General features: G+C 36.2%; 1 protein-coding gene across 2 annotated transcripts in view; it reads right to left on the bottom strand.

Moving 5' to 3' along the window:
* Window positions 1-23,933, bottom strand: part of NNT (nicotinamide nucleotide transhydrogenase) — a 111,868-nt gene that overhangs the window by 69,437 nt on the left and 18,498 nt on the right. For both annotated transcript variants that reach the window (XM_011954499.1, XM_011954498.1), the window contains exons 6-10: window positions 22,034-22,122; window positions 17,958-18,145; window positions 1,659-1,792; window positions 1,176-1,367; window positions 467-620 (exon numbers count right to left, since the gene is read on the bottom strand). In XM_011954499.1, coding sequence (XP_011809889.1) covers window positions 467-620; window positions 1,176-1,367; window positions 1,659-1,792; window positions 17,958-18,145; window positions 22,034-22,122 — 757 coding nt within the window. The remainder of the gene's footprint in view (window positions 1-466; window positions 621-1,175; window positions 1,368-1,658; window positions 1,793-17,957; window positions 18,146-22,033; window positions 22,123-23,933) is intronic.

Below are 23,933 nucleotides of genomic sequence, written 5' to 3'. Positions count from 1 at the left end.
AAAAGAAAAAATACAGTGTATATATATGTGTATATATATCTATATATGTATATATATCTACATATGTATATATATCCATATATGTGTATATATCTGGGTGACAGAGAGAATCTCTATATGTAAAAAAAAAAAAAAAGAAAAAATACTATGTATATATATGTAGATATATATCTATATATGTATATATATCTACATATGTATATATATCCATATATGTGTATATATCTACATATGTATATGTATATATCTACATATGTATATATCTACATGTGTGTATATATCTACGTGTGTGTGTATATATGTGTATATATGTGTATATACACACGCACGTAGATATATACACACATGTAGATATATATAGACATATATATATACACACACACACGTAGATATATACACACACACATATATATATAACTTGCAAATCAAACAATCAAGACTAAACCCTGGTAAATGGTATCCTCACCTGCTGTATATGCAGAAGCCGTTGTCATTGTCTTCCTAAAGGGTGTAATGGTAGCCGCTTTTTCAGCTTCCAGCTCAGCCACTGTCTTCTGTTTTACTGGGGCACCTTGAGGAATATTTTTTGGTGTGGGAGGTGGGAAAATCACTTTGCCATCCTAATAGATATTAGAAAATAGTACATATTAAAAAGTCAATCCAGCATTTCAAAATTGCTTAAAGAATATACTTCACTATTTTTTAAAACCCTGTTCTTTTAAATATAATTTTATGTAAATATATAAATTCATACAATTTGTAACATCATTTTACATAAATATGTCACATGTGTATACAAATACTAATATCTATGTTACATATACATACATATATATGTAATTTGTATGCGTACAGGACATATATGTAAGATGAAAATCAAACCCTTAAAAGCAGATAAGTGGGGGAAATGTTTAATGTTTACTTTATTCAATTTGTTTGTTCATTCTGTTTTTCAAAAGCAGTGTATATTTTTGGTAAGTCATGTACTTTTAAGTCTTTGAAATATTTTTCTTTAAGTCATTCTGCATTTACAAATAATTTTTATCAGCATAAACCTGGCATACCAATACCTTATTAAAATATGTCTCAATTCCAAAATAGATTTCTTCCATAAACAGAAATTCTAAAACAAATTTACACTAAAAGCACAGGAAGGAATAGATCTCTTTACTTACTTTCATCACTACAGTTCCTCTGATGACATGACCCATCGTACCAAAGTCAAAGTCATCTTTCACATCAAAATAAAAATTATCTTTGTCCGGGCTGATGGCCTTCAGGAGTTTGGTGATGTTGTTGGAATATAGGGTGCTGGCCTGAGTGGCCATTCGGCTGGGCAGGTCTGTGTAGCCTATGTGAGTAATTCCCTAAATGGACAAAATTACAGTCAAAAAAGTCTATCGCCCTACGTTCACATTCATTCTAGAACAATTCTCATTCATATTCAATGCTAAGTTTTGAAATTATATATCTTTATAAATATACGTACATACCCATAAACATAAATACATATTTCAACAGAAACTTTAAATATGCCTACTTTTAATTTTAAAATTTCAGGCCTCAATGTCTCTAAATATTTAAAGAAATAAACACCCCCTCATAACTCACTTAAGACATGAGAAGTGATCGCAGATAGAAAATGCATCTTGCTATACCTTATGAATGTAGAGTTCTCCTGGCTTAGTGGTTTCAAAGTTTCCACCAGCCTCAGCAGCTAAATCCACAACAACTGAACCTTCCTTCATTGACTCAATCATTTCTTTATTAAATAAAACTGGAGCTTTCTTACCTAATAAAATCAAAGAAAACAGCACAAGTTATATTATCATTTTCTAATGCCTTAAGGTCTAATTATTACAATAGTCTCTGGCCATTCAGGAATTTAACATCTGAAATTTTAATTCTTTCCAAGAGACCCCTAAAGACCATAGCATGGGTGAGACTGGGAATTCTCTTAAGGAAAAAAATATGAGTGTGAGCTGCAAAGGCAGAGTGCAGGAGGGAGCCATGTGACTGGCAAGCAGGCCCTGCCATCTGCTCAGCATGAGAATCTCAGCACTGCTCTCCCCACCTGGTTTATACACCACAGCATTCACGAAGAGATCAACAGTTTGACTGTTTTTTAAAAAAATGCATAATAATAAACCACTATGGAAACTATATGCACCCAAACTGAACAATTCGTAAAGGTCACCAGTGTCAAAAGTACAGTTAATGCTAATTTATGAATTACAAAACAGAATATTGCCAATTATCTTAACATATGTCACCAGATTTTCTGACACATCATATTAACCTACCTTAATTTAACACAGAAAATTTTGAGGAGAGACAGGAAAATGCCAAGAGATCAAAACAGTGGAAACGTACAACTCCAAAAGGTTTAGGAGTTCCCTCATACACTTTTATTCCCACTCAACAATTATGTATTGGTGTCTATACGGAGTCAAGCCCTATCTATGCCTGGTGCTGGGAATACAGTGGTAAATAAACAAAAAAAAAATCCTTGTTCTCATGGTGTGCATTTTCCTCATTTAATAGTTCACCTTTTAAATTTGCAATGTGTTTTTAAGAAGTTCACTAATTCTTAAATAGAAGATGAAAACCCAGACCTTAGGACTTTTTGAGCTAATATACATCAATATGTTCAACAGCGGCTTATACTGTCAGCATATTATCGTGTTCGCATTTCATAAAACAATAGAAATACCTAAATCAAATGATAAAGGAAATAAACTTGTGAGATTAGTAGTATGGAAGTAGAGCATAGCCGGGTGCAGTGGCTTATGCCTGTAACAATTTGGGAGGCTGAGGTGGGGAGGATCACTTGACCCCAGGAGTTCCAAACCAGCTGGGGTCACATAGCAAGACCCCATCTCTACAAAAATAAAAAAACTTAGCTGGATGTGGTGGCACATGCCTATAGTCCTAACCACCCAGGAGGCTGAGAAAGGAGGATCACTTGAGCCCAGGAACTCAAGGATGCAGTGAGCTATTTTTGTACCACTGCACTCCAGCCTGGACAACAGAGTGAGACCCCATCTCTTAAAAATATACATATTTTTTATAAAAAGAAAGCAGAGCATTAGTAGCCTGATTATCTTTAGCTCTTCTTTTGAAAGCTTTCAATTCTGTATTTACAGAATTTGATTCGAAAAGGAAAAATAACATTTGTAGTACATGTGGAAATAAAAGGTTGTGAAGATGAGGTGTTTATGTAGTACTTCCTTCTACTTCCTTTTTTTTTTTTTTTTTTTTTTTTGAAACGGAGTCTCGCTCTGTTGCCCGGGCTGGCTGGAGTGCAGTGGCCGGATCTCAGCTCACTGCAAGCTCCGCCTTCCGGGTTTACATCATTCTCCTGCCTCAGCCTCCCAAGTAGCTGGGACTACAGGTGCCCGCCACCTCGCCTGGCTAGTGTTTTGTATTTTTTAGTAGAGACGGGGTTTCATCATGTTAGCTACGATGGTCTCGATCTCCTGACCTTGTGATCCGCCCGTCTCGGCCTCCCAAAGTGCTGGGATTACAGGCTTGAGCCACCGCGCCCGGCCGTACTTCCTTCTTTTGCTACAAACTGTATAGTTTCGAGATAAAGTACAAATCCTAAGGCTCCTGGGACTGAATGCCTCTCACCCTGGGTGAAGTGGTTTTTCTAACATGCCCTCTCGAAACTGCACCATTGAACCTTCTTCTATTCCAGCCACACTGGGCTCACTGCCACATGATTTGTTAGAAGATCTCTTGTCCTTTCTTTTGAGTTTCCAAGAAAGAGCAAGAATCAAGAGACATTTTGCCCAGAGACAATACCCTGAAGTTCTGGTAGTTTCACCAAAATTCTCCAAAAGTATTCCTTTCCTCTACCCTCCGTACTATAATCTAACAAAGGCACCTTGAATACTTAACTAAACTTTACTCAACCATGAGAATTTGAGGAAGCAAACCACATCCATCTGAGGACTCTTCCCAAAATAAAGGTCATGCTGCTTGGCTCTCCAGTGATTTAAAGTTATGGATCATATGGCTACCTCTACATAGAGGGGCACATTTAAAGGGCTACCTGTACTTTCCAGGTACTTACTGTCGTCACCATCCCCACCTTCTGGGGTCAGAGCCTCTTCTGTATTTACCAGCCATTGTTTACCGAAGCTTTTCCTCCCACCTTATTTGTACCCAGCTTTGGCCAATGATTGCACATATTTGATTTGGCATCTAACTAATTTCCCCTGCCCTAGATATTTGCGATTCCTTCTTTCTCCTGAGACATCCATAGCTAAGGATCAGTCCCTGGACTGTATGCTACCACTTTGCGAGACATCAAGTGGCCAAAACCATATTAGGCTCCCTAGAAACATCAAAATATACAACCCATTTATCTCCTCTGATTTTACTCATTCAACCCCACAAAACAACTGTACAGTAGCAAACACAACTTTGAAAAATACACGTACATGTTTGCATCTTAACAAAGGTAAGCTGGGTGTTTTGTCCCCATTACTGCTCAGAAATTCAATCACTTTTAAAACAATAGCATATTATTTCACATAGGTTAACTTATTTGGTGCACAGACTGAAGGGTATCACTATAACAAGTTTAAAATTTTACTTAAGTCACACAAGAAAATTTAAATACATGGAATTATAATAAGTAAAAAGCACATAACAAAATAGTATGTAAGTTTAGATATATATTTATATACATGAATGTTTCTATTTATATATACATAGATTAATATTATATAATACAATACATTACACATATTATACAGTTTGTAATAAATTCTACATTATATAACATTTAACAAAACCAGGGTATATTTGAGTGGTGAGGCTATTTTCTTCTCTGTGTTTTTCCTTATCTTAATTTTAAAATTAAAACATCTTTAATAAGGGCTACAGGGAATACAATCATGAATGTAACAGTGCAGCTGCCTTCAGGCACTCACATGTGGACTAATTTTTTGAAAATTCTGGAAAGTGCAGAAATAAAAATTGAAAACAGAAGGGAAAAAAATAAAGCCAAAAAAGAAGCAAAATAGTAAATAAAAGCTCCAGATGAGCAAAACCTCAAAAGAACAGGTCCAGCGACAGAAAGACTGAGAAGACAATTTCAAAATACTATCTTACCCTGGTAGCCTAATATAATAAAGTTTAATGCATAATAAATGCAGCATTACACAATGAAGAACAAAAGTAATATGATGATTAGTTAGGTATCTGGATAAAAAATATCTACTCAAACCTAATACCATACATTAAACTCTAGAAAGATAAGAATTAATTGTAAAAGAAGAGAATCAATTCATGAAGTGAAAGAAAAGAGGAAAAAGGAAACCTTGGTGAATATCTCTCCAGTCTGTGGATTAAAAAAGCACTTCCTAAATTTAAAGCAATGAAGAAAATTACAAAAGAAAACATCAATAGATTTAAATATGAAAAATGTATATATTACAATTCTCAAGAAACAGACAAAAATTGATGAAAAGCCCACAGAAATTTCAATAAAAACAAAACACTATAATCCTATAGATAGGTGAACAATAAATACAAATGGAAAATTAAATAAAAACAGTAAAAACAAATAAAAGTTCACTCTTAGTATGATATGGAGAGATCACAGGTGATCTTTATTTTCTACTTTGTACTTTACAGCATCTCCAATAAAAGCCACATATCATTTTTATTTTAAAAGTAAAATAAAGTACTCCTGGATAATCACAACCAGTTTCTCCTTAAGTCAAGGAGAAGTGGCGGTTTAAGAGTTGGTACTATGAGAACTAGAAGAACTTAGAAAAACCCCAACCCACTTACTTACCAATTGAAAAGCCTGACCCAAAATCACCTGCCCTCCCTCCCTTCTACAACAAATGACGCTATGCAGTTAGGGCAGTACCAAACTTTGAAGGACTGTACCAAAACACAATAAAGGGAGACACGGGCACAACTAAACATGGAATACAAACAGGAAGATGTGTTAGGTTTTTTACATGTATAACATGGAAATGAATATATCCAATGTTTACAAATTCTTCAAATATAAAGACATGCCCTCTACACCCCAGAGACAGCTTGGTGAAAGACCTAGATATAAAAGACAAAATAAGCACATCATTCTGACAAAGGCTTATAAAAAAGAAAATAATAATAAACACATCAGGTATTTTGAGACATAACTGCAAAAGAAACAGGAAAATTAGTAAAATAAGGCAGATGAGAGGCATTTTTAAAGCCCAATTGGGCTTTTCCCCCTTTTGAAGTTCATTTCTATTAATTTTATCATTTATCTGCAAAAGATGAGATACACAAAAAGATCATTATATTTCCTAAACCAGCCCCCTTAAAAAAATATCAATCACTGTGACAGAATAAAATTAACAAGGAGAGAAAATTTTAAGAAATATTTTCTGACACAATACCAACTGTGGGTGAAGGATTTGGCATGATATCCAACTTTACGAAATATTTCTTGCCCCCTTCTGGTTCATGGACATTAAGTTCCCCTGGAAGGGTTACTCAGTTCCCTCTCAGAGGGACTTATTTCCATACTTTTGCCAAGAAAATTGTAGGATGTCAAGCTCTCATAGTCATCATTCAAATATTCATTCATTCATTGACATAACTAATACTTACTTAGTGCCTCCCATGTGCAGGTTGGATGGAGGAAGAAAAATTTTACTTAGGCTCTAGGGTCTAATATTTTACAGCTAAAAGTGGCTGCATTCAAAGGTTGGTTAACAATTTTATTACTAGAAGAGTTGGGTATTTAAAGCACTCATGTAAAAATTTGAATTATAGTTTCCCGATTGGTTGGTAGTTATCTGGAGTGAATAAAGGTACCACAGGTTAGTGTAAGGCATCCTTGAATCTCCATGTGCACCATGAATTGACTGTAGACTGAAAAACTGCCTCACACAAGTGTACTGTTTCTTGATATATGCACATATGGCTGTGATTCACGTCAATTCATTTTTAAATGTTATTGAATTCATAGCATCTTTTCTCAACCATGTATTTTCTCAATAAATGAATACTAAGATGCAGTTTTAAAAGTAGTAAAATGAGAAACTGCTAGAAAAACTAACTTCTGCTTTGTTTTTTGTTTTTTCTCATCTGTGACTTGAGAAAAATTACTAATTTCTAAAAATAGCTTTAACAACTCATTGCTGTGTAGCAAAAGAATATATCATTGGCTTCTTTACAGCACTAAATTCCAAAAGAGTCACACAGCTTAAACTAAATACCAAAGGCTAAAGATTTACCAGAAAATTCTGTGATATATTATATCTTTTTGAATGAATCAGGCCTAACATGATAATCTGAAATCAATAAATTCCCAGATTCTATCTTAACGGGAAAAGAACCAAACCCTCACACTTTAATCATAGCAAAAAGAAAAAATAAATTAATTAATTAAGAAGAAACCACTAAAAATATTAAAAACAACAAGCCATGAAGATGAAATGGGTTTACCACAACATTTTATAATGATTCCAAGGAGCATTCAGCATTATTTACTGGAATTATTCTATGGCATGTAATCAGATGGGGAAATTCCTAACTTCCTGGTCTGTAAGGCATCAAATTAGAGGGTCTAAAAACAAAACAAAACTTTCTGCTTTAACAAGCACATGAGATATTTAGCTCCACAGTAGCAAATAAATAATATGAATCATAGAATCTATTAATCCAAACCAAAATAGATTTCTCATGAACAAGTACTAGGCAGACAAGGACAGTTTTTAATGTAATATAGTCTCTACATTGACTAAATGTAAAATAGAACAGGTAAAGAAAGATAGGCTGAACTTTATCATTTACACGGTAAGAAGCTTCATTATAACAACACAATGTTGTACTGAGTATTGTTAGTATCTACTCAGTATCCATTTTCTCCTTTTGTCACTATGCTGATTTTCATTTTTCCACCCAGTCCACGAGACATGACCTCAGAAACCACTTGTATTAGTCTGATCTCATATATTCATATATATATATATCTATATCTATATAAAGAGCTGCCCGAGACTGGGTAATTTATAAATGAAAGGGGTTTAATTGACTCACAGTTCTGCAAGGCTGGGGAGACTTCAGGAAACTTACAATCATGGCAGAAAGGGAAGCAAATATGTTCTTCACATGGTGGAAGGAGAAAGAAATGAGTGCCCAGTGAAGGGGGAAGCCCCTTACAAAACCATCAGATCTCATGAGAACTAGCTCGCTATCATGAGAACAGGATGGGGGAAACTGCCCCCTTGGTTCAATTCTCTCCACCTGGTCCTTCCCGTGATATGTGGGGATTATGGGAACAACAATTCAAGATGAGATTTGGGTGGGGGCACAACCAAATCATATCACCACTCCAGAGGCAGGCCTGGAAGGTCTAAGAGTAATCTTATCACCTTATTAGTGACTGGTTCAGATATCCAGGTGTAAGTTGAGGTGCATCTCATTGCCCTACCTACAAGGATTGGTTCAGAAATGGTCATAAACCAATCGAGGTTAGTATAAATGAGGGAAAATTTGCTAAGGATTTCTGAAAAAGAAGTTTCCTTCTTTTTGCTCTTCAAGAGGGTGCCATCAGCACTGGACTACCTCCTCCTCTAAATATCGTGTTGTACATACTGGAGCCTGAAATTGTTGCTGCCTTTTGCACAGCACTGAGGATGAAGCCAACTCAGAGACGAGAGCATGAAGGAGCACAGTCAGGGTGTCCCAGCCCACACTTATCCACAGCTATAACTGGACTTTGTTCTGTTAACAGAACCCAAGAAATTGCCTACTTTAAGGCAGGTTGTGTTAGAATTTCTGTTTCTGGCAGCTAAAGGCATCCTAACGGATCCATACCAAAAGCTCTTTTAGCATTTCAAAATCACTGATGGGGTTAAAGTACTGAGTCTTAAGCTTTTAAAATGTTACCAATGATAACAAAAGAGTTTTTATACATATATGTATGCATATGAGAATAAAAAATAATAGATTATGTAAAATATAGAATATGGCAAGGAAGTGCTGAACATCTAATCCACTAATCCATTTTCTAATGAGTCTCTGATTTAGCCAGCTCCACAGTACATACAGCAACCCCTCTATTCTGTTCATCATAGATATGAAAGCTGTGTTTATGAGCCTAAAGAGATTCTGGCCCAAGTTTAAATAGTCAAGCAAAGTACTTTGTATGTGAGCTTTATCCCTGGAACTACAGGAAAACTTTACCTGCATAATTATTTGTATAAAGAACCAGACAGAAAGTCAGGCTGGCAAATAGTTGGCTTTTACAAATTGGATCCCTTGAGATATTTCTAAATGTAATACTTATGAAATATGATTAGTCAACAGCATATTTTAGCAGATTAGAAAAATCTCTAAAGATCTATTTAAAGAAGAAACCTAAAAACAAGCTTTTACCTCATAAGTAAAGAATATGTTTATAAAAATTTTGAAAGGATTAACTGAATAATTCACCTCTCAGAGCTGCAAAATTCTGTATAAATAAAAAGCAAAATTAGTCAAGATTTTACCATGGTTTCATGGGTTACAGGAATTCTCCAAACTTAAATGGTAGCACAAATAAGGAAATACATATTCTCATAGAAACTATAGCATTCTTTGAATTCCCTCCAACATAAGTATAGATATACATTAGCTACCAAAATCCTTTAAAAATTGAAGCAATAAAATTGTATTACACATTCTGATTTTATTATTTTGTTAATATGAAAGGATTTAAAAGTGTTTTTAAAAATAGAAACAGTGCTGTTTATTTTCTTTCTCATGTCGTTCAACTTAGGTCAGAATGAGGTTAACTGGGAAAACAGCCTTAATAAAAATGGATATCTTCAGCAAATTCAGATAAAAAACAATTAAGTCATGTTTCTCCACAGGGAAACCCATGCCACATTGCCATCTAATAAATACTGGTTATGTAACTTCATGGGTGGATTCATGAGGGACCATCTTCAATGTTCCACATAATCCTTGAGAATGTCTGGATTTTTATTGCAAAAGTCAGTAAGATTTGTAGTCCTGAGTCCCATCCAGAAGACGAGGCATCACCAATGGAAGAAAGAATTACAATAATGTTCTCTATGCCCAGCCCTACACAGGGTTTTTTCTTCATTCCTCGAAACAACTTTGCAAGGTAGAAATTTTTATTCACATTTCAGAGATAAGGAATCTGATATTCAGAGAGACAAATCAGCTGTTAAGTAGTAGAACCAGAATTTGAATCTACTCTATCTGGCTCTAAATCTATGACCCTTCCCCTGATTTCCAATGAACACACATTAACACATTAAATTACAAAGCAGGGAAGAGGAAAGAGGCTGTTAGCTGTGCACAAAACTCTACATTTGTTATGGGCTGAATTGTGGCCACTGCAAAATTGCTATGTTGACGCCCTAACCCCCAGTACCTCAGAATATGGCTGTATTTAAAGACAAGGCTTTTAAAGAGGTAATTACATTAAAATGAGTCTATTAGGGTGGGCCCTAGGACAACCTGACTGGTGTCCTTAAAAGAAGAGGAAATTGAAGCATAAAAAGAGAAACCAGGCATGCACACACACAGAGGAAAGACCATGTGAGGACACAGCAAGAGGGCAGCCATCCACAAGCCAAGGAGACAGGCTTAGAAGAAACTAATCCCACTAACACATTGACCTTATATATCTATCTTCTGGAACTCTGGGAAAATAAATTTCTGTTGGTTAAGCCACTAGGTCTGTGGTATTTTGTCATGGCAGCCCTAGCACAGAAATACAATGTTCTCTTATTCCTGGGCACAGAGCTAGACAATTCCCAGCTTCCTTCACAGTTAGGTTTGGCCACGCGACTAAGTCTTAGCAAAAGAATGCAAAGCAGGAGTGATGTGTGCCATTTCCTGACCTTCCAGGCACACTCCTCCATCCCACTTTCCCTCTGGCTGGCTGAAATAGAGGCAGTCCCAGAGCAACCTTCATAGCCTCATAATGATGATGGCAACACTGTCATAACCTGAATCTCCAAATGACCATATGAAAAAGAGCTGCCCACCAATGTGTGAACCTACCTATTACTAAGCAAGATGTAAATTTCTGTAACATCGGCGCCATTTCGCATTGCTGGATTAATCTGTTACAGCAAAACTCATAGATTTAGGGCTAGACCACCCTAACTAATACTGAAGCACAAGAAAGTATAGGGAAAATGTAAGGAAGGAGATACAGAAACGTACATGGTAGGGAAGTACTAATACATTAGCAGTAATGCTATTTGTGCTGCTTTGCCAAAGACAGTCTCAGCCTCCCAATCCTTTACAAACCAGGGAAAGCCAGGAAGGAAGCATAATGCATACCAATATTGCAACATGCTTTTGGAGAGATAACAAACCAAACCAAAGTATAACTATGCCATAAATTATTCCTAACAGAACATTTGCTAAATCTAGCCCAGTCACTCACAAAGTGTGCTCAAATACACCCTCAGAACAAGACTGATAAACAGCAATGGAAAAGTCACAGTTTTGGCATCCTCCACTTGAGGACAAGTTGCTCTATCTGCATTGAAAGCTATGAAGAGGTGTGTAGACAGGCTGTGGTTACCAACCCTTGATGTTGCAATACTTAAGTTTCTCTCTGTTCTTCAAAATGTCTTCAATATCCTCAAAACAAATTAAACTTTATATAACAATATTACAAAAGCCTATATAATCATAAAATACATTGAAGGGAGAGAATTACAGAACATGAATCAGATAACAAAAAAGTAATATAATTCCAAAAGAGTTGGGAATCACTGATCTTATAGTTTTGTCCTTTGTGATCATAATGTATACAGTTTAATAAGAGAATGAATAATAAATCCTTACTTTTGGCAAAAACTTTAGTCATCAAAAACAATATTTCTTTGTGGAATTACACAACTAGAGAGTATCAGTTATTCTTGTATCAATGATTCTCTTGCCTGAAAGCACAAGTTTCAACAATTACCATGGAAAGTCATTCTTTTGCGCTATATTTCCACTCCACATGAAAGATAAATTCAACAAGACAGATGGAGAACAAATGTTGATTTTCCAGGAGACTGCAACATCTCAGGTTCATACATGTAAGGAACTTGTATATTAGAGGAAAACACCTCCCACCCAATTCTCCAGAGACATGGAAAATTACCACAAAAGTCCACACCCTTTGAGGGGTATATTTTATAGATCCTAACAAGTATAGATAAAAACAAAAAGTATGGCCACCCTAATCTGGATTGTGCCTAAAAAGAGACACAAGTACATATGGCATAAAGTATTTTAATTAACAATCGAGCAATGCATATGTTCCTTCCTCTCTGACAGGACACTTTCTAATTCCCAAACAGCTATTCCACTACTTCCTAATTCTATCTCCTGAGAGGTCTAGCTAGCCAACCACCTCAAACTGCAGAATGGGCATGTGTCCCAGTTTTGAATAATTTAAGGAAGTTAAGTTCCCAGGCTTAAATTAGCCTCTGCAATATTCCTATCCAAAAGTGAACCAACAGAGTGTTCTATCAGAATTTGTAGATACCACTGAAAAAAATGAAAGGAACTGTACCAACCAAGACCTAAAGAAGGTATCCAGAATTATTAGTTCAGCAACCTTTGCTAAGCCACCATTGTGTACAAAGCACTATGCCAAGCACTGGCATAAATCAAAGACTCCTGCTGCACTCACAGGGAGACAAGATAACTGAGGAATGATGGGACTAAGCACTGCTGTAATAGGAAGAACAAGCAAAGTGCTTTGAGTGCAGGAAAAAGAAAAAAGAACACTACTGCTGAGCAGGAGGCAATAGAAACTGTGGAGGATGTAGTAATTGAGTTCAGTAGGATTTCAAAAAGCAGGCAAGGGCAAGGATAGTATTCCAAAGAGAAGAAGCAATATGTGCAAAGGCAAAAAAGTATCTTGGCCCATTTGAGGAGATAATAGCAGTCAATATGGCTGAAATCAGGCCCAGAGAATAAGATATTAGTTTAACATGAGACCCAAAAGCTAAATCAGGACCAGATAATGAAAGCCAAGAAATACCTTCAAGGAATGCAAACTTTATACCACAGGTAATTGGGGAGTGGGAGACTATCATCCAACTCTGTTCAGTTTAGATGGTTTGCTTCATATAATGATGCTGGGAACCCAAGTCGCCCAAGCTACTGTCATCATTGCTAAAAATCCAGGCCTTAGAACAGCTATGGTTCCCCTAAATTAATAAGGACTAGACCTATAGCTGGGAAGCTACAGGACTTTAAGATGCTCATGATTTTTTAATTAAGAGGCCACCAGAAAGATTTCAAATGGAAAAGTTGGTTTCTGTCAGGTTAAACTTAGCATGTGCTCCATAGTTCTCTTCACTCTCATTGGAACTTAGGTGAAATTTGCCTAGGACACAGTCAGTGCAAAACCACCATGATTCCTTCTCACCCCATACCATACTCCCCTCCCCAATGTACTTATCAGATTTTTAACCTGATTCAGTCCCTTCCTGATTAACTATTCTATGTCTATGACAAGTCTCTCTAAAAGGGTTTCAGATCATTAAGGATGTTAAAAAATCTTGTGTCTCAAAAGGCTTAGCAGAAAAGATTATGGGCACAGCCTGAACATTACCAGAGAGCAGGGCTGCCTTACTTTGGGCTGCCCCAAAGGTCAATGAGCTGTACAGGAAAGTAGAGAGCTTTCCTTTATGTGCACAGCACCACAAAGTGGGGCTGTCAGCTTGGCCCCATCCTCAAGTTACCTGCATTAAGTGAAATTCTCACCTTTAATCCATCACTCAACCCAATAGGGGGGTGAGATGATGGTATAAGATATCAGGCAGCATAACAACTAGCTAGCTACAGAACTATCTCATTCCACACATAATCTATGTAAGTACAAGTTCATTGTTTTTTCAAGACCACCAAGTGACATATACCTAGCACAATAAAAATGTACTAACTCCGTAAAGTTGCTCCCTGAAACTAGTTACTTACCTATGTCTGCCTCTCAACATTCTTATCCATGCCAGGTCTTCAGTCCAGCCTTCCAGGGATCTCAGTCTATAAATCTTAGCTTAGAGAATTTCTGACATTTGACTTAATCCCCTTTGAATCCACTCAAGGAAAACTTCAGAACAATTTCTGCTCTGAGGGTCATTCAAGAGTCAGCTACACCATCAGGGCACCCAGGCAAAGGCTCAGGACATAAAGCAGTAAAGGTATAATGCCAAGGACACTGTTGTGTGGGCATTTTTACCTTCATGTACTCTTTCAGTCATTTTTGTTAAATGCTCACGTTTTCTGTTTTCAGTGCCCCAGAGATAGGAAAGATCTGTAGAAAAATCACCTTTTCCCATATAATATTCCAATTCTCTTTTTTCTTTCTTCTTTTTTTTGTTTCAAAAAAAAGTAAAGGCCCTTTTCAGCCGGCCTTTTGAGGGTGAGCTCTGAACTGAGGTACTGATCAAGGACTTTCTACAAGTTTAATGTGAAGATCATGGCTTCAGAAAACAAGAAAGGCTTAGTGGAACAGATTAATAAAACTTCTTCAACTAGACTTCAAGATTGTCATACAGTCTGACCTTTTACTAAAGTACACTAACTATAAACTACTTATAAAAAATAAAATACTATGGGGACAGGGAAAGGCCCTGAAAGTCAGTACGTGTTTCTAAAATAAATCTTGAGTACTATCACTGACATCTAGCTCTGTAATCAATAATAAATCTATATACTCTATTCGAATTATCCCTAGTTCTTTAAAGTATGAGTTGACTAAATAAAACTAGCTTCCTAGCCACATGGCTTACTCCATGAGTAAATGTTTTAGCACCCTCTACTGGCCACTTGTTACATCTAATCCTCTCATAACTTCCCCCACAATGCGCAGCTGCTTCTCAGAGGTCAGATGGTGGCTGCAGCATATGTCACCCCATTCCTTCCTCAGAACCACCTGTGAAACAGCTGAGCCAGGAGCCACTGCCACACAAGAAAAGGATGAATCCTGAAGTGCTCTCCTGACACTGTTTGTGCATGAGTTATGTCTTCACTGACAGATTTCACAACTACCCTGGGTCCAGGGTTTGATCTGTATGCATCTCCCGGAGCCAACCACAGGCCTCATTTCTACAATTACAGATGCTCCCATTGCCTGAGCCCTGCCGAGACCCCATATCAGCCTCCTGCCTGTCTGCTTCATCTAGCCGCTCTGCGGGGACGCAGGTATCTGGAGAGACCGGCTCACCTATCACCTGGGTTAACAGAGGACAGAAAGAAAAACACACTTGGGAGGCTTGTTTTCCCCCACAAGCTCACAGATCTGATGCCAATCAATTCATTGTCCTTAGGTCTATATTAACCAGGTTTTTTGTTGTAGGGGAAGGTACTGGAGGAGAGCTTCTCCTCTTTCATAGCCTAATGACAAAGCAAATTCTAATAATCCACAGTACCTCAGAGAAAGTGAGGCTCCTTCACTAGGATCTAACATAAGCAACCAGGAACCCTTTAAGCTCTCATTATGTGGTCCACTTTCTTTCAGAAAGGAAAAAATTAGAATCAGCATGGTGTTCATTATTCAATAACAAAAGGAAAGGATAGGTGAAGAGAAGAGGTGAGACTATAAAACATGGACAGTTTGCTCATGCCCAAATCTTGCTAGATCAAGCTACTGCTTACTGATTAATAAACACTTATTGGTTTGACATCAGTCATGTACTGAGTACAAAATACTCTTTAGAAGAAGATTTGTAAAGGGACTAGAAAGTAATTCCTACCATCAAAAAGCTCACAATTTGGCTGAAAACATGTCAAATGAAATAATTTAAAACTGACAAAGGGTCATTTCCATAAGTAAAAATATACACTGAAAATTCCATAAATACATATACATACAAAGTCCCCTATCTCTCTCTCACACATATATGGAAAAAAAGATCAAAATATTCATAACAGTCATCTCTCTGGTAGAATTTCAAATGATCTGGATTTTTTTTTCTTATTTATCACTACTGTTTGAATTTCCTACAAGGAGAAGGTAGTATCTTAACAAAGAAAATGTAAATAAATTAACAATCAATTTATCAAGGGTTTGAGCAGAGGAACCTGCTTATGAATATAATACTGTACATACATCAACAAATGGTGCTGGGATAATTGGCAAGCCACATGCAGAAGAATGAAGCTGGATCCTCATCCCTCATCTTACACAAAAATCAACTCAAAGATGGATCAAAGACTTAAATCTAAGACCTGAAACCATAAAAATTCTAGAACATAACATCAGAAAAACTCTTCTGGACACTGGCTTGGGTAAAAAGTTCATGAACAAGAACCCAAAAGCAAATGTAACAAAAACCAAGATAAATAGATGGCACTTAGTTTAACTAAAAAGCTTCTGCACCGCAAAAGAAATAAGTCGGAGTAAACATACAAGCCATGATAGGAGAAAATTTTCACAAACTATGTATCTGACAAATCACTAATATCCAGAATCTAAAAGGAACTCAAACAAATCAGCAAAAAAATAAATAATCCCATCAAAAAGTGGACAAAGGACATGAATAGACAATTCTCAAAAGAAGATATACAAATGGCCAACAAACATATGAAAAAAATGCTCAACATCACTAATGATCATGGAAATGCAAATCAAAACTACAAGATACCACCTTACTCCTGCAAAAATGGCCATAATTTAAAAATCAAAAAATAACAGATGTTGGCATGGATGTAGTGAAAAGGGAACACTTACATTGCTGGTGGGAATGTAAACTAGTACAACCACTGTGGAAAGCAGCATGGAGATTCCTTAAAGAACTAAAGTAGAACTACCATTTGATTCAGCAGTCTCACTACTGGGTATCTACCCAGAGGAAAAGAAGTCATTATATAGAAAAGACATTTGCATACTCATGTTTATAGCAGCACAATTTGCAGTTGCAAAAATATGAAACCAGCCTAAATGCCCATCAATCAACGAGTAGATAAACATACATATACATATACACACACACCATGGAATAGCACTCAGCCATAAAAAGGAACAAAATAATGGCATTCACAGCAACTTGGATGGAGGTGGAGACCATTATTCTAAGTGAAGTAACTCAGGAATTAAAAACTAAATACTGTTAAAAGTGGAAGCTAAGTTATGAGGACACAAAGATATAAGAATGATATAATGGGCTTTGGGGACTCAGGGGTTAAGAGTGGAAGGGGGTTGAGGGATAAAAGACTAAACATTGTGTACAGTGTACACCGCTTAGGTGACGGGTGCACCAAAATCTCAGAAATCACCACTAAAGAACTTTTCCATGCAACCAAACACCACCTGCTCCCCAAAAGCTATTGAAGTTTTTTAAGTTGCAGAGAAAATAATAATAATAACAATCTTTTCTAAATAAATAGTGTTTTATTCTCTGGAAAAAAAAATTGTACATACAGTATAATCTATGAACTTACATAAAAACTCACAAAAGGGCTAGGCGCGGTGGCTCACGCCTGTAATCGCAGCACTTTGGAAGACCAAGGCAGGCGGATCACCTGAGGTCAAGAGCTCGAGACCAGCCAGGCCAACATGGCAAAACCCCAACTCTACTAAAAACACAAAAATTAACCAGACATGGTAGTGGATGCCTGTAATCCCAGCTACTTGGGAGGCTGAGGTAGGAGAATCACTTGAACCCAGGAGACAGAGGTTGCAGTGAGCCGAGACCATGCCACTGCACTCCAGCCTGGGCAATAAGAACAAGACTCCATTTCAAAAAAAAATTTAAAAAATTTCACAGAAAAAATACTCGAAGAAAATTATTAATGACTATGAATTTTGTCATATGTTTTTTCATTTTCTAGTACTTTTATAATAGAAAGTACTAGATCCTTCCTTAAAGAAATTCAAATGTTAAGCAATCATTCACTCTTGCTATTAAAAAAATAAAAGTAAAAATGCTTTTAAAATAACCATTTACTTAATGGCATACCTGGAATAAGTGCTGTGCTGATAAGGATGTCTACCTCCTTGCATTGTTGAGCAAAGAGTTTCATTTCAGCTTCAATGAACTCTTTGGACATCTCTTTTGCATATCCTCCTTGTCCCTCACCAGATTCCTTCAAGTCCACCTCCAAGGGCTCAGCACCAAGAGACTTGAACTGTTCCAAAGCTGCAGCTCTAGGGTGATTGTTAAAGTGGAAAGAGTAGTTATTTCAGGCCCTAATAAAGAAGTCAAGATCATCATTTATATCTACCTTTTTAAGAACAACAAACTATATATTCAAAAATCAACAGTCCCTTTGATGTCATACTTCACTGTTTCAAATTTTTTTCTAAAGGCAAGTAACATATTTAAGAGAATATTCTTTTCTGAAAGAAAAAAAACTACTTAGAATTCCAACTTCTACTTAGTTAAGTTGCAAAAGCATTTCACAATTGCCAACTCCAGTAATCAATTGTGTTCCTTATGACCCAGGTGTGGATGATGATGTGATATCTGATATATATCAGGATTTGATATCATTCAAATCATTCAAGATGAGGTTTTTCACTTGAAAATATTCTGAATTTGTTCTTATTAGAGACTTTTCCCACAAAAATAACTCTACATGTAAAATTATTCTAATAAAGTGACTTTTTTGCCCCCTACCCTGTCCTCATTAAATTGTATTTGCAAAAAATAACCTATAAATAGTAGTCAAGGGTAAAATGTGAAACGCCAACACATTTAAATTTTATAAAAATAAATTCAGTTTTAAATAAATAAATAAATCCTACCCAAGTACTGTCTCCTGGTTGGAAAACCAGAACCAACACAGACCTCAGCTCTGTGGTGGACATGCGTGTAACTCATCAATATCCATTCCACTGTGGTAAATCCCAAACCCACCTAATGACAATAATCAATTAGGGTACTTGTTAAAAGTTCAAATTCCCAGGTCCCTTCCCAGACCCACTGAATTATAATCTCCAGCAAGCAGGCCAGACGCTATATTATTTTTAGCAAGAGCTGCAGTTCATCCTTGTCATCACGAAAGTTTGGGAAACCATGATCTGAGCCAATAAATTCCTAGCAACCATCATGTTCAAGAGTATGCACAAAGGGTAGGACATACAGTCCACGGTTGAGCAAGAGGTTCTCCCTCTGCTGGCTTGAGCAAGGAATCTGGTAGCCCAGATTGCCCCCTGGAGGTAAAGTTGCAACCGAATCAGCCTTAGGAGGAAGCCAAAGCCAAGGACAGCAAAGAGGAGTGATAGAAACTGGTCCTTGATAGCACCGAGAAGCATCTCACTCTAATGTGAAAAGGAAGTCATTCCCCTGGATTCTCAGTTAGAAGAAATAATACATTTTCTTATGGTTTAAGCCAATATGTGTGTATGTACACACACATACATATACACATATATATATGCACACATACATATATGTATATAAAATAATCCAAATTTTGTTCAAAAGTTATATATATATATATAAAAAATCTATCAGAAATTATACCAAAATATCACTAGCAATTATATCTGGCTGATAGAATTATAAAAAGTATTTTCACTTTCATCCTTATGTTTCTCTGTATTTTTCAATAATGAATTCACATCATTAGAAATATGTTATTTTTAAATCTTTGTTGTTATACCTTTGCCCATAAAATAATCTCATCATTTAAAAATATTATAACATATTAGCATTTAAAATGTGTATATCTTTTGACTCCAATATTTCCTTAGAATTTATCTAAGGAATTTATCTCGGGAATTGGTTCCATGACCCCACTCAGATATCAAAATCCACGGATGATCAAGCCCCTTATAAAAGACAGTGTAGTATTTGCACACAGCCTACATACATCTTCCCATAGCCTACATACATCTTCCCAAATAACTTAAATCATCTCTAGATTATTTATAATGCCTAACAAATGTAAATGTTATATAAATAGTTGTTATATTGTTTAGAGAATAATGACAAGAAAAATGAAATTGGTTCTAGCTCAGTACAAACACAAACATGTTTTCTGAATATTTTTGATCTGGTTGAACCCACAGATAATAGAACATGGATACAGGGCTTACTGTATGTACATGTAAGTGTATATTGACCTACAGAGTATTGTGTAAATATAGCAAAAAATGTCCATTTATAGAGGCCTAGTTAAATAAACTGCTGTACTTCTATACACTGGAATCTTCCGCAGCCATTAAAAACATTAATATGTAAGGAAAGATCTTCATGGTCTACTGTTAATTGAAAAAAGATAAATGGAACAGTAAAATTACATTTTTAATTAATGTATAGAAGAGTGAACACATGAAAATAATTACCACTAGGCAGTGAGACTTTAGGGTATTTTATTTTCTGTTCTTGTGCTTTTTCATATTTTTCTGAATTGGAAGAATAATTATGTACTATTTTATGACAGGAAAGAAAGCAAGGTTTTTATATATTTAAACTTTGTGATACAGCCATTAGGCAAGATAATCACTATTGCTAAGAGGAGTATCTTCTAGTTATTGTTCGAAAGAATTCAAAAGTCAGACCATTTAAATACCATTGGGCAATGAGCTGTCTGTAAGTTTTTAGGATATTTAACTGAAAATACATACCATTCAATCTTCCAACAAGAATTTAAAATCAAGTATGTTTTGGATTTCATATTTATAATATGAAACCAACCCCATCTCAAAATAGTGACTAGAGTAACTAATGAGCTATAATTCTTAGAAAAGTATTAAATCACTTCAGTCATATCTTTCTTCATTATATACTTGAGATACCTGTATAACGAACTTAATAAATTATAAAGAAAGATTGAGTTTTTGTATTTTTCTAATATAAGCAACAGCCATATTCTAGCTGTTGATTCTGTATACAATCTAAAAAATGACATCAATATACTAAATTCTCAGTAGTTCACCAACCACCAAGTTTCAAATCACCTTTAGGTCAAATACATACATTTCCATTTTAATACTACTGTCCACTACAATGAAAACTTAACCTGCTTTCTACTGGCTTGGAGGTCTTGAGAAAACTTCACATCAACAAACAGTAAAAATAAAATGACAGGATCAATGGCATGCTTAACTCTAGCTATGCTTGGTTTGTGTCCTGGTTACTTTGGAAATGACTTATTTTCTCATTTCAGCAGGACAGCTTTTTATCAGTATATCACTTTAACTCTAGATAAAGACTATTAACTATATTCTATGGAACATTGTCTACTCTGAAAAGTCACATTCTTCCAACTTTGAATGGTTGCTTTCTTTTCCTTTTTCATCATTCTGTATTCAAGATTAACAGTAGTATTATTCCTCCAGTACCCTCAGCTGATAATAAATAACTACATTTTTCAACCTCAAAAATTATTAAAACACATATTAACCGTACTCAACTGACATTTAATAAAATCCAGTGTCTAGTGTCTTCTGAAATGAAGAAGAATTTTAATCAAACTTCTCTTTAAAGACAATCTAGGAAAATGTGTATATGTCTGCGTTAAAGAAATACACAGTGTATTTCTTTATAAATCAAGTACTTTCACCCAGGGGCTCAAAAATTATCAGAAAAATATATGCAGCTCTATCTTAACATAAAACACAGGAAGCATAAATAATGCAGTAATAATAATTCATGTGTTGCTAGTCAGGTGAAGTGCCAGTCAGCTTTATTTGCTTCTATCCATTCAAGGTAGGGCATGCCCCCACTCAGACTGCTATTTTACTCTTTCTTCAGATTCACAAACATCTTTGTTCATGCCCTAACTAGTTCATGCCCTAAAAGCACTCTGAACAGAAATAGGTAAAGCAACATGTTAGAAACTCAGGATAGAAAGAATTCTGGTCCCACTGTCAATCCACCAAAGAAAACAGAGTTGTGAGTTGTTAGTTTAAGTAATACATTTTCACTTTGCATTAACTTTTAAAAAGTGGAAACATTTTTAAATGGAAAGAGCTTATAGACGAGTTACAGTGTGCTACTTCAGTTTATAAGTTTTAAGGAAAGTGTAATATGCCCCTGAAACAAACTGTTTTTACCTTAACATCAGTCACTAGTAAAGCACTCACCTTGTGTCAAATCCTCGAACGATTGCACCCATCGACTTTGCTGCGCCTGCAGAAGCAAGCCCAGCAACACCACCACCAACTATCAGAATCTAGAAAAGAAGATAGACCCAGTTATGTATTAAGGCTCATTATCAACTAATAATGAAAAATCATCGGCTAACAATTATTGGTGCCTAGTATAAGTTTAGCATCAATAAATGGCGGTGCTGATAGTGATGATGATCAGACCTTAGTAACTGTATGGAGCACATAGACTATTCTTTAACTGAACCACCACTGATCTTAAAATTTTATGAAAGAAACAACTGCTAGCAAAGGCCAACAACAATTCACTAAAAATAGCCTAATAATCAGCATATCCATGTAAAAGCAACCTAAGCATGATCAGCATTACATATGTTGAAGATTAAGAGATTCTTTTCCACTGTCTAAAAGTTTCTTCTACTAAAAGTCCCAGTGTGGCAATCTAACTACCTTTACTCTACCAAATTATAAGGTTTTTCTTTGTTCATCAAACATCAAAATACATTTCAAAGATGGGTACAACATGGGTGAAACATCTACCCCAACCTCTATTTTGAGCCAAAATGCTTCTGAAAGGAACAGCTGATGAGCAACCACAATTCTGAACCATTTTGAGCAACTCTCCCTAAGTCTGAGGCAATGAAACTAATGTCCCTAATCATGAAGGATCAGCAACAAGAGAACCAAAGAATTCCTCAGAAACAAGAGTCTCCCCCGCCTTCTAAGAAACAAAGTAAGAACAATATTGTCTCCAGTCTGGAATGGGCCTTCCAGAGTAAAGTCCTGTTATATATCCCATAAACAGTCAATTGAAAGCAACACTTTGTTTCTGTAAAAAACAATGCCAACCACAGAATCAGTGAAGCTTACAAATTGACACCCACCCATCATGCCCACATGTCCTTCTGCCTTTACAAAGACTAGGCTAGTCAGACTGTGCATCAGTGAGCTCTGGGCAGTGTCTCAAAAGTCACGGGAATTGATCTTGATAATGATGCTGTGTTTGGGGACAGGGGGAAGTCTATAGGAAAGAGGGCAAAGAGTGACCAGAGGGAATAAGCAGGCTCTAGGCTCCAAAGCACCAACCTCTTCCACACAGAAGCTCCATCGCCACTGAAAGAAAGAGAGAGAGAAAGAGAGGAGAGAGAGAAAGAGAGAAAGAAAGAGAGAGAAAGCAAGAAAGCGAGAAAGCAAGAAAGAAAGAGTAAAGAAAAGTAAGTAAAAGTCACAGGACTTGGCCAAGTTATCCTGAACCAAGACATAACAACAACAACAACAACAACAAAAAACCCATACATTAAAAAACAGAATCGCACAAAAAGAGCAGATCTTACTATAGAAATTTACTTTTTCTTTCTAAAGCATAGAGTAAAGAAAAAGACACAGAAAATAAGAGTCAGAAAGCTTAGGTCAAAATCCTGACTCTGTTACTAACTTGTTCTGGGTGATCTTGGGCAAGCTGCTTATCATCTGCAATACAGCAATCAAAGTGCCTTCTCAGACTGTTGTTACATTAAACAATGGAATCTAACTGAAGCACTTACTGCTAACTGTTACACTGTAGGCATATGCTCAAGAAATAGTATGGGGCCAGGCAGGTGGCTCAGGCCTGTGATCCCAGCACTTTGGGAGGCCGAGACGGGAGGATCCCTTGAGCTTTGGAGTTCAAGACCAGTCTGAGCAACATACTGAGATCCTGTCTCTATTAAAAAATAAGAAATAAAAACCTAAAAAGAAAAAAAAAGAAATAGTATGGGAAAGGGCAGGAGAAAGGAAATAACTTTAGGAACATTGTTTGTGTTCACTCATATAACTTGCTCCTCCTCTGGCCTTCCCCATCTGAGTAAAGGCAGTAACTGTGCACAATTGTTTAAGC

This window comes from Colobus angolensis, unplaced genomic scaffold, assembly GCF_000951035.1.
Source record: "Colobus angolensis palliatus isolate OR3802 unplaced genomic scaffold, Cang.pa_1.0 Scaffold383, whole genome shotgun sequence".
NCBI lineage: Eukaryota > Metazoa > Chordata > Mammalia > Primates > Cercopithecidae > Colobus > Colobus angolensis.
Note: the sequence above shows the minus strand (reverse complement) of the source record. Positions and strands in the feature narration are given on the sequence as shown.